This window comes from Triplophysa rosa, linkage group LG16 (genome assembly GCF_024868665.1).
Source record: "Triplophysa rosa linkage group LG16, Trosa_1v2, whole genome shotgun sequence".
In the NCBI taxonomy this organism is placed as follows: Eukaryota; Metazoa; Chordata; class Actinopteri; order Cypriniformes; family Nemacheilidae; genus Triplophysa; species Triplophysa rosa.
The window spans coordinates 4,870,411-4,883,108 of NC_079905.1; the positions used below are offsets into that span (position 1 = coordinate 4,870,411).

General features: G+C 37.1%; 1 protein-coding gene across 1 annotated transcript; it reads right to left on the reverse strand.

The window, feature by feature from the left end:
* Window positions 1-960: 960 nt before the first annotated feature.
* si:dkey-14o18.2 (neuronal pentraxin-1) lies at window positions 961-9,322 on the reverse strand. Its single transcript, XM_057354895.1, has 6 exons — window positions 9,258-9,322; window positions 6,903-8,120; window positions 5,209-5,776; window positions 4,598-4,848; window positions 3,133-3,297; window positions 961-3,048 (listed from the first exon to the last, which is right to left on the reverse strand). The coding sequence occupies exons 2-6, from the start codon at window positions 7,788-7,790 to the stop codon at window positions 2,839-2,841; spliced, it is 2,082 nt and encodes a 693-aa protein (XP_057210878.1). The 5' UTR covers window positions 7,791-8,120; window positions 9,258-9,322; the 3' UTR covers window positions 961-2,838.
* Between the last annotated feature and the right edge of the window lie 3,376 nt (window positions 9,323-12,698).

The window sequence follows — 12,698 nt, forward strand, 5'->3', positions numbered from 1 at the left end:
ATGATATTTCCACTTTTAACGTCAGGCTAAGGTGCACACAGAGGCCTCTGTTGGTTATCAAATTGTGACTAAACGCTAACATAATTGTGCTTTTATATAATAAATAATAAGGTAGAAAACCACCCCAGTATAGGGCAGTTCAAAATATTGTTGAATCTATAGAATATTCTGCTTTTTCAACACATATGCCATTGCTCAATTTGGCTGCCATTTTCCCTATAGGTTGTCTTAATACATTACCGATTATTACATTTGCAATTATAGAATAATGTTTAGACTAATGTTCATGTACATTTACTGTAGTAGTAGACATTTATGCTCTTTACACACCCTAAGGCCAAAAGCCTTTGAACCAACAAGCAAAGTATAAAAGAAAAGGTCAGGCAGGTCATTTACCATAAACATCATGCCATTCTTCTCAGTACTGTGGTATCAGCTTTTACTCTGATTCTGTGTATTCATTTTCTAAAAGAGAGAAACCAGGTTAAAAAGCCATCTTTTGTGAAGTGGACTGGAGACAAAAAAGTAAACTATTTCCTGTAGGATTTTTAGAAAAAAAAGACAAGCTATTGTGGGGTATTATAGCCCCGTTTACACTTTGTCACAAACCCTCAAAGGCACCAGCTGGTGCTGTTATATCTGTTTGATGCCAGTAGACAGTCTCAGATAGTTGGCAAGATTACTATACTTCATTGTACCTGTGAACATCAACCACATGAAGGAAAATGGATTTCTAATCCTTGCTGAATCATAAAAGCAAGACTTGTGTGTAGGAGATGAAGAAATAAACATCTGATTAGATTATTTATCCATTCACTGGCACTGGCATTTTTTGTATACTAGAGGGTGCACATAATAATTTTTTCTAACAGGAATGTTTACTGTTATAGTTAAAAAGAGTTGTAAGGATCCTTGCATTTTGTGTCTTTATATTTTCATTCTCAAAGACTTCAAACCTCAATGAGTCCAAAACCTTTATTTACAAATAACTTACACGCTTTTACATTTTTGGCTTACAGGCATTAAGGAGGTGGCCAAACATATTGTAAATAATAAGAAAAAATATGGTATATACATCACAGAGAGTAAACAAACAAACAATAAACTAATTAGTGCATTTGGATACAAATATAGACGCACTAAAGGTGAGGTTAAATGGTTAAAAATGTATCCATTAAGTCTGTTTTTGAACACACACACACACACACACACACGCACAAATGCATGCATACATACGTACATAAATTGAATGATTACCTAACTGGTAAATCTGTAAATAATCTTTTGATAGGAGGAAAAAACAGCTACATTTGGCTACAGTTGAAAAGTCTGAAACAATAAATGTGTTTAATGCAGCCCTGAAGAACAAAAACAACTTGCCTTCAAACAAATTGTACTACAGCACAACATAAAAGCATAAATCAATGTCTCACAGAGTAGCAATGATAAAGTGCATTCAACAGCTTATTTACACAGCATGCACGGTGAACCTGTTACTCTTCCTTCTGCATGTGTGTTTTTGTTGTGTTTTATGCATTATGAAAGAAAATCACAAGGGACAGATAGAGCCGTTCAGCTCTGTAATCCGCCTTTAAGCTGCGTTGCCATGGACACCTCAACGATTTCATGCAGCTGCCATGACAGCAGCCCACCTTCCCACAGACCACCATGTGTATATAATAAATATGAAACATTAAAAATGATTTCCAACACTTCAAATCCCCTAAGTCTATAGCAATACAAAAATGCCAGTTTTAAAAATATTTGTTTAAACATGATACATGCTCATAAAAGCATTTCCTCCAGCTTTCTTTTATGGTAATTTCAATGCATATTAAAATGCTACAAGAATTAATTCTTTTTCTTAGTTGATTTGTAAGACTAAAAGAGCACCTCAGGTTATAAACCTTACTCAGTCCTGGCTCTGAGAAGATGCATTATAAATGAGAAATGTACTGTGAAACAAAAGCTTCAACTATCAGCTTTTAAAACTCAGACAGGTGTATCCAAAGAGATGAATTTCCATGACCTTTATATTAACATGAAAAAAGTCAACATTGTTGATTTTGTTTTTTTCTTTCATCATGCTACGAGCACTTACTGTAGTTCACCCAAATCAAAATTCGGTCATCATTTACTCACCCTCTAGTTGTTTCGAACCTGCATGAATTTCTTTGTTCGGTTGAACACAAAGAAAGATATTTGGAAGAATGTTAGCAACCGACAGTTCACATATTTATTATGAAACATTTATTACCATAATAGGAAAAATTTAAATGGTGCCCCGAAAACTGTTTACTTTCATAAATTCCTCAAAATACCTTCTTTTGTGTTCGAAAGAATAAAAAAATACACAAAATATACTTTTTATATGGTAGTCAATGGTGCCTCAGAACTGTCAGTTGCTAACATTCTTTTTATTCAGGTTTGGAACAACTAGAGGGTGAGTAATTCATGACAGAATTTTCATTTTTGGGTGAACTATCCCTTTAAGTTCTTTCATTACCCGCTCATGCTTGGAAGTGAACCAAAACATGAAACGAAGCGTTGACATCCTGAGTGCTTATCGATACGCAGCATGTCATTCTTAGACACATAAACTAATAAAGTGCTTAGTTAAATGCCGAAGGCCTATGTGAACCTTTCTGGAATCCTATTAGCCAACCTTTTAAATCTCTGCAACAGAGTCTTTCTATTCAGTCTTTCTATACAGACTTGCCCTCTGGATTCATAACTGTCCACCTGCTGAGCTGCAGGTAAGCAGAGGTAGATCTACTCAGTGGACTCAGTTGAAGCTGTGGACCATCTTTTGAGATGGAGTGAGCTGGCAGTAGATCCCTAATGACAAGGGTCAAATGGATATTTTGTAACACCCCCGTGGAGTTCCACCATGGACTCACTCCAGGTGACGACATCACCGGTGAGGTGGCTGGAGCAGGATGCTTGGTTGTAGATCTCGGCAGAAGTGAGCACACGTGACCACAGCTGCAGATCTGACATTTCGCCCACAAAAGACTGTGTGACGTCAAAACGTCCACCGAGAGTGTCCTGGTATTGGATAAAAGAAGGTCTTAAGTTAGTGTGTTTGTTTTGTTTATGTGATGCGGTAGTGTGTGATTCTGTGCGACATACCTGCTCCTGTCCAAGGATAAAGACTGAATGCCAAGGAGAAAGATTCTCCCCAGAGCCCCTTTTCACACCATCCTGATAAGCCTCCCACGTGCCCTCACGTGTGGACCACGTTACACAGAGGTGGTGCCACTTACTGTCCGTCAGAGAAAGAGGAAGAGTGACAGCCTGAAAGAGGGAACAGACTGACTTTAAATCAATCGGATTATTTTAATATCCCATTTACACAGACATGCCATTTAAATATTGTTGCTGTCCCTCCGAATGTCCAAATTTGCTGTTTTTCAGGAAGTAGAAAAAATACTGTACTGTTTAAATGATTAACTGTGTTGTCAAAGTTGACAAGCCTTTTTCAAATACGTTTTATTGGTTAGATTTGTGCGAAAACCCAGTAACAAACATAAAGGGTGACTGATAATTATGATTTATGGCAAAAAAAATAAAAAACACTAAATATGGAGATACAAGGCTCAGAAGGACAGCAGCGATAATAAACAAACAGCAAAATAATCATTTTTAAGGATTAAGTGGTCAAGTGGTAAACTTTACAGCTAAGTACAAAAGTGTGTAAATATGCTTCCTGGAGGTTTGTTGCTGTAAAAAAAATCTCGTAAAAACAGTAAAATACAGTAAAAACAGTTATTTTGGCACGTAAAAGTACATGTTTATCATGTTTTCGGTGTTTTCCGTAATTTTAAGTTTTTTTTACCGTATTTTAAAAATCTGTGAATGAAAAATCTGTAAAAACACTAAAACTACAGGTTTTTACATTGTTACATTACATTGTAATTTTACAGCATTTTACTGTTATTTTACAACAGTTTCAACCCAAGGTTGGGTCAGATTTCACTTTCTTGTAGCCAGGCTGATGGCAAACTAATATTATTTTATGCAATACATAGAGTGTATGTTTATAAATAACCTGACACATTCGTTTAATCAATCGGTGCAAAAACATCCGTCCGAACAATTACATTACATCTGTATAGTATGACCTGGTAAAATAATAGTCTAACTGTAGCAATTTCAACATCAGTGCCTTTTAGTTTTAGCAGCATAAAAATGTTTAACTGCATGTAAACAGTAGCTGAGAGTCAATATCTGTCCTGCTATGGTATAACAAAGAACAGTAGTATGTATTTACACGTCACCTAAGATAAGCCATTAACTAATTGGGCAGGATGATGCAAATGGATGGGACCCAAGAGGAAGTGACAGCTTTTCAGATCGCTGTAAGGACGGGACATGGGCGTCATTAGGGTAAGTCTGGTGACCCCTTATTTTTGTTACAGGCCAAGAGTCTTTATTATGAGCACTAACCACAAAAATGCATAGAATTACTATCATTGCTACTGTATAATAATCAAATCAAACACATTGCATTGTTAATACTACTTATAGATGTGCTGAATATAGGGATCAAAATCTTTTGTGGAGTTACGCAATACAACACATATAATTTCTGTACCTTGTCATTGACTAGGAGTTCCATGGGATTGTTGCCCCACTCAATAAGGACGAGCTCGTTGGCTTGTCCTGAGACAGAGTAGGAAAATGGAGTCCCGATCCCAGGTCCCGAGCCTCCTTTGAGCCAAAGACAGACTGTCAGAGCGAAGATCTCGTTCAAAAGTGTGCGTTTGATTCGGCCGTACATATAGTTGGTGCGCATTGGGAAGCCAATCTGAAAGGCATCGGGATTCTTGGGCTTCTTGATTGAGCCTGTTAAGGGTCATGACAAAGAACTCAGAAGTTAGTGCTATTGGTGATTTGGAAAAATGTATATTATATTTTCTCAGCCACTAATTTACAAAAACTTTCATTTCTTGTGCTTGGAAGAATGCTTTTAACCAAACAGTTCTTGGCCACCATTGACTACCATAGTATGAAAAATGGCAATGGTGGTCAGAACTGTTTGTTTTCCTACATTCTTCAAAATATCTTCTTTTCTGCTCATCAGAACAAAGAAATTTATGGATTGGAACACTTTGGGGGTGAATAAATAAAGACAGAATTTTCATTTTTGGGTGATCTGTCCCTTTAAAGCTATCAAACTCATATTTTTTTTGTAGGACACATCACCTGCTTCTGGAGTCTTGTGAAGATTGCTAAGCACCGTTTCTAGCTTGCTGTGGGTTCCACGCACTGGTGCTCTTGAGCCTGTTGGTTTGTATGGGATTTGTTGATAGTGGTCTTCGCTGCCATGGTGTCCATCGTCATGGTGACCGTTGCTTTGATGCACATCATCGTGATGACCGTTGTCATGATGGCTGTCATCATGGTGATCATCATGATGGTCATCATGGCTGTTATGATGGTTGTCATGGTGATCGTCATGGCCAGCCTGATGGTTGTCATGGTGATCGTTGTGGTGGTCGCTGTGGCGTTCGTTGTGGTAATTGTAATGATGGTTATAATTGTGAGTGGGGTGATGGTCTTCGTGATGGTTTGCATGGTGGGTATCATGGTGATCATCGTGATGGTTGCTGTGGGGATTATTACGGTGGTCATCATGTCCATGATGGCTGTCGTGGTGACCAGTGTTGTGGTGACTGTCATGGTGGTGGTGGAGCTGTTCTTCAAGTGCGTTGATTTTGCGTTGCAGAAGATCTTTCAATGAACTGGAGTAGGAGCTGGAAGAATTTCTTGTCTGTGAAAATAGGGATAAAGAAAAAGAGAAAAGATGATTGTGGAGGGATACAAACTAAAAGAAACATTAAAATTCAGATAAACATTATGACATTACAGCCCTCATTTTCAATGTCGCCCTCTTTCCTTCAAATAGGCTAGTTGCAGCAAATCCAGCTTTACACAACACCATATCAGTCTGTGCTTAATGGCTCAATGCAGATGGGACTAATTGGTGGTGGCAGCATCTAGCACATCGCAAAGCTCTGTCACCAGCATGCTGTGTGTGCACTTCCTCTCAGAGACAATGGCTTTTCTAATAATTCCCATCACTTTACAACAGAGACTAAATGCCTGACTGAGTTCTTCTTTTTATTATTTAGCAGTTTGAGTAGTTTTATTAATATTTTCAATTCAAATTCATTATTTTCTTTTCAGTTTTTATTAATTTTATGTATATTTTTAGATAATTTGTTATGTGCTTTTGTCATCTTATTTTTTTATCCTACCAAAGTTACTATTATTATTATTATTAGCTTATAGTTTTAATAATTCTTTTGAAATCGAGTTTTTATATACATTTTATTTATATTTTAGCTATGTTTTATGTGTCATCAAATTTTAAACTTTATTTATTTAATTTTATTAATTTTCTACTCTATTTTCTACTCTATTCTATTTTATATTTTCTATATTCTATTGTATTTTCTATTTTCTAATTTCTAATTTCTATATTCTATTCTATTCTATTCTATTCTATTCGTTCCTCAACTTATTTTAGTGCATTGCTATTTTGCAAATAATATTTAGGCCTATATTTCCTATATTTTACTTAACAGAAATATTTTAATAATATGCATTAGTTACCAATAAAAACCCTTCACCCTACATGATCTTTCAAAAGGAGAGATCTGTCTAATTACATAAGCCAACGTGCCAGGTCTGGCACGAGAGACCACCAAAGTTTTTGATACAGAGCAAGAAATGAGCTTATGTTATGCTGAGAAGTTATCCTGAATATATTCACCTGTAACATGCAAAACAACCCCTAAAAGACAAAATCCAAAAGGTGTGGAGAAATACTCTGTATTGCCATATCCAATATGCAAAAGATGAAATTAAAGGACAGAAGTTTTAAACCCTCCCACCTGCAGATTTTCCAGCCTCTCCTTCAAAGCCTGCAGAGTCCTTCCTGTTTGTTCAGGTGAGAAGCCTCCGTGTGTGCCTAGGTATGGAGATTTGCCTCTATGATGGTCATTGCGATGCCCATTTAGAGGGAAGTGTGGATCAGCATGGTGGCTGTCATAGAGGTGTGAGGAATGATGGGAGTTGTGGTTCGATGGGCTGTTATGGTTGTCATCATGGTGCCCTCTTCCAAAGCTCTCACAGAGGGTCAGTTTTGCTGTCAGTTCCCGAATGGTCTCTCGCTGATCCAGGATGGTTTCCTTCTGTCGTACAAGGCTCTCCCTCAGGTGAAGGATGGTTGCTTTGGCCTCATCGGATATGCCATGTCGGCTACTACTACTGGTGTGACTATTTGGCATTCCGCTAACTGGCCCATGATGTCCATTCCCGTGGCCATTGCTGTTGGGCCCATGTCCATTCCCCTGGCCATTGCTGTTGGGCCCATGTCCATTCCCGTGGCCATTGCTGTTGGGCCCATGTCCATTCCCGTGCCCATTGCTGTTGGGCCCATGTCCATTCCCGTGCCCATTGCTGTTGGGCCCATGTCCATTCCCGTGCCCATTGCTACTGGGTCCATGGGAAGCCCCAGCCGGTGTGAAACAGCTCGGGTCTGTATCTGCAGGGATGGGGATGCAAACAAGTTTGGGTTGTGTTCCCCAGTCGTATTCCAAACCTGGCATGCTACTAACTGTGATGGAGGGCAAAAAGGATAGAAGGAGAAGAGGAAATAAAGAGAGAGGGGGATGATACAGTTCATGAAAAATCCCTCTCCCATACATGTGTTCTGTGAAAGGCAGCAACATATTGGCTTGATTTGTGGGTTTGACCATAATGAAATTCCTTTGCACCATGAAAAGAGGTCATGGGAGAAGAATAAATGCATTTAGGAATCCATGACGAATGTCCAAATATTTCATTGTTTACTTTTTTGAAGTGCAGTTACAGTAAGGGTCCACTGCGGTTTCTTTCAACGGTTATAAATCCATCAGATGCAGGACTTTCGCATTTCAGCGTCCAGATGCACATTTCATCTTTACCACACAACAGAGGAGGAGTGGTAGAAGTGATTGACCATTCTCTGCCCCCAGGTTAATGAGGTCTTTGGCACACAGGCTCTCCAGAGTTTAGCAGGTTAAAAGTAATCCTTTAACTTCTGGATTTGGTTAGGCCACGGTGCATTCCTGCAGATTAGAGACATTTAGATTTCAGTCATGATGAAGCCTCGTCCCCTAAAATCTAGACATAACTACAACATTCGAATACATCGATGTGTGGATTAAAAGGGGCAGCAGGTGCATCATTCATTTGTTGAATATATGATGGATATAATATATAGAGTTACTTGGTAAACCATGGTAGCTATCATTTTACCATGTTATGGAGATACATTTTACAATACATTATCTGAGAATAAAAGTCTTCAGAATAAGAAAATGTGGGTAACAATATAACAAGTGTCAACAAAGTGTTGTTTGTTAGTATTAAACTGTAAAAAGAATTTGCCATAATGTTTTTGTTTTCCACATATGTTATTGATTTTTTACAGCGGTTTAAAATGAATAGTTATGTCCTGGAAGAAAATGACCAGTATTGTTTCGATTTTTTAACTGTGTAGATGTTTCAAGCTCAATAAAACATGTTATATGACTAGCATTAAAATAATCACATACAGTATGCAGGCCATTGGCTTGAACAAGTAAAATCAGGCCATACTAAGATTTGTTCACCATAGGTCAACATGAAAACACATGTTCACATGAGGTACTGTGTTCTGACATCAAATTAAATTCTATTAACACCTGTTCCACTTAGTACAAATGTTTTATGTATATAAAAACCAAAAACAAATACACATGCTGACAAAAAAATTCTAAGGGTGACTATATAGACTGCAAAGTGACTACACCACCATTGACCCATTACTGCAAGCATCTCTTGTAAGACTGAAGAATTTGTATCAATTTAAACAAAATCTAATGTGAACAGTGTATAAAAATAAAACACACAACGCATATATAGCCATCAACAAAGGCCTGATATATTCATATACTGCAGCTTCATTTAAATATCACAAGCTCATTATACAGTTTCAAAAATCTTTACTGTCGCCATTAAGAAAACATGGTTATGAAATTAAAAGCACATCTACTCTTCTATTCTCTATTAGTTTGCTTAAAACAAGCTGTTTACTCTCATATTCTCATAACATTTGCAAAGGAGCATGTCCACAGTGCTAAACTGAGCAAACATTTTGTAAATTCTTCAATTAAGCTAAACTCTAAATGACACTAAAACACAAGCATGAATGTAAACCATACCAGTCGACCAGCTCCATAAGAAATCGATTATATAGGAAGAAAAAAGAAATACATGCAGCCGTGTCATTCCAAACACACTGATCAGATTGAGAGGGATTTGCTTTAGGGAGGATAATTTTAACTCTCTCCACCCCCCGTGCCCTCCCATTACTTATGAGCCTTCTTTTCATTCTGCCGGTTTTCAGGGGTTTAATGTGTAAAAATGGTCCTCAAAATGCATTTGCCTCAGGTTGGCATTTACCGAGAATGGTCAGTGGGTCAAACTTATGCAATTTATAAGTAGGGTACAACAGGCTCAGATATTTAACATTTCTGCACTGATTTTGATGGGTGGAATTCTACTGTGTAGATTTAAAGAAACTGTATAGAAATGAGATTTTAAAGAACTTTGCAATGATGGCCATCCAAACTTTGAATGTCTTCCAGTGTTCTAACTAAAATGAAACAATATCAAACCTATAATACTTAGAGATTTAAATAAGATTGATACAGGACAGAAGCCACAGCTTTCAAATGTTGTTTTGTCTATTATTAATTATAAATGTTAACAATAAATCCTTTATATTTCATTTCTAGGCTTTCCTCGCTGTAATTTCTGCACTAGTGGAACCCAAATTACTTGCAAAAATAATGATTCTTTCCAAAGAATTTAGCAAAACATTTTGGTGAGCTTTTCCCAGCTTTTCATCATATTAAAAGTATATGTGTATTGATATTTTTGACCTAACTACTATGGTGGTTTCTCTATTATAGTATTGAGTTTCTTATATGAATTAATACATTTAAGTTAGTTATAGGTTTCATACACTTCTCTGATATAGCAAAGGCTATGGGCCTCATGGGTTGAGCACCAAGCAGCACCATTAGGCATCTGCTTAGCATTACACATACACATACACTTTGTAGACACATACAACACATACACTTTGTAGACATTAGTTGGTTCAAGCATAGTTCAAGTATATGTTTTGCAACACGAAAGTAGACCGTAGTCTGTGCATTGCTATAATTTATTGCACAAAGTCACGAACACTGATGTGTTCAGTATTAGCTTGTTTGAACAGTAATCTTTTTGGGTTGCACAGTATCCATTTAACCATTAGCTCATTGTAATAAAAACTACATTAAGCAAGAAAGGTTCTAGTAAATTACAATATGATATACATTTGCAAGCTAAAAGTAAATGTATAAGTAAGGAGGCTTTTAGTAAATAACAATATGATATAGTGAAAGTGAAAGTGACCTATTAGTCAGATATGGTGACCCATACCCGAAATGTGACCTCTGCATTTAACCCATCCATAGTGAACACACGCACAGCAAGTGGTGAACACACGTACACCCGGAGCAGTGTATAAATATAACAATAGTTTAATATAAATAACAATATGATATACTGTACATCTGCCTGCTAAGTTGGAACTTTAAAAGGGTTTTGCCACGGTTAAGTCCTAGTATAGTGAACCTGACATATAACTGTGGCAGGTTAAGACCTGATTAAGATATAATGGTGGCGACTCAGAAAGAGGATGGACTAATAAAAAAGGTGATATCATGTGAAACCTGATTGGTAGAAGGTGATGTCAGGCGAGACATGATTGGTTAACACTGTGAAAAACAACTTGAGGTTACTGTATAAAAGATGGAGTCAGATATGTATTCGTTGGACATCTGCAGATGAACTCTGTGTGTCTCACTTTGCTTGCTCGAGCAAATAAAGATTGAAACTCTTGAAACCTGGCTTCTTGGTCTTCGTGATTTCTTTCTACATTGGGCGATCGATTTTGACATGACACAGGTGAATGGCTTCTGCTGCCAGGGTTGTGCAATCATCCACTTACAGATGTAATTGAGCCTTAACTAACAGCTTCTTCCTGATAAATCTGTAGGTCACGCTGTGCTCTTATGACGTTCTCACAACATTTGGCTAAACCTACAGTATGGTGAAGAGAAGTCTGATGCTTACACTGTAAAAAAATGCTAAAAGTTTTTCCATTACTTTAAATCTGCAAAATTATTCAACCAAATGCAATTAGATTTTTTAAGTCAATTAAACTGATGTGACTTGAAAAAAGCCAATTTTGATTAAACCTAAACTTTGAACTAAAGTTGAATTACTGTAGGTGGAACTTCTAACAGTGCACACATTTGGAGTCAGAAATGACAATCTTTTCTCTATTCCATATCCCAGTCCAAAACTGAAAGCTCTGTTGGCAGTTATCTCTTTATCTCTTTTTCTACTGTGCGTCAGGACAAAGCTTAATACGTTCACACTCGGATGACTGTCTGCACATGCGGAGGAAGTGAGGCATTATGGATGCTGGTACAAAGTATATGTGTTTTTCACACAGAACATCAAGAAAAATTGTTGCATCTACTGATTGTATCAACTTGGGTACTCATCTAGAATGTGTTAAACTGTAGCTCAACAGCGAGAGCAGGCTAGCGGCAAAGGTCGTGGGTTGAAATCAAAATTCAAATGCTTGAATATACTAATTTTGGGAATAAACTGCCATAATGACAAAAGATGTTAAAATTAAAGTAAAATACACTCAAGAGTCTCACCTTTACATTAGTCAGTGAGTTATGCTAATTCATTTATGCAACAGCGCTGCTAGTGGTAAGATTTTAACAGACGGTAATTTTCATAAAGAATCACAGTTCAATAACAAATTGAACAGTAATACAAAACTAGGAATAGAAAAACATAGAATGTTATAGTATATCTTATTTACATTGAACATCCGAATATGAGGTGTGCACAGACATGTTGGTGGTCCGGGGGACTTCTGGTGGCGCCACCTGCTGGCCAGCATTCTGAAGAGGTTAGCGAGTGCACAGACCACAGAGCCATCGCCATGCTGAGCACATAAGACTGCAGCACAGTGTCTGTCTCGCTCCGTCTCCTTGCTGGTTCTCTTTTTTGTCTGTCTGATAAAGCCACATAATACAAATGAGAAGGTCCCGTGTCAGTACATCATATATACATTGAACAGATTGAATACAAATCGCAGTTTCAATGGCAGTTTACGCTGCAGTAATGTCAAGAGCACATATTTAATATCAGCAGTTCACACTTAATAGAAAAACATAGTGTGTTAACCACCAGTATGTGCAGTTTTTATTACCTACAATAGTGGCCAAGAGTGATATCCAGATTTAGACGACTGACAATTTCACTCTTTATTCAAATATTTTATTAAGGATGAATTAAAAATGTCATATGAATATTGCATTGGTGTGTTTGGAGTATATATTAAAGCTCAGCTTTGAGAAATAAATGAAGAGGGATTGGCAAAAATGACACAAAACACGTGTAAAGTTTATAAAGACAGGAGAATGACTACAAAATATTACCACAAAAGAGGATCAACAAATATTAATAACAGATAAAACTGTAGTCAATGTATGCTTTATTACTGAGTTTTTTGCTTTTATATG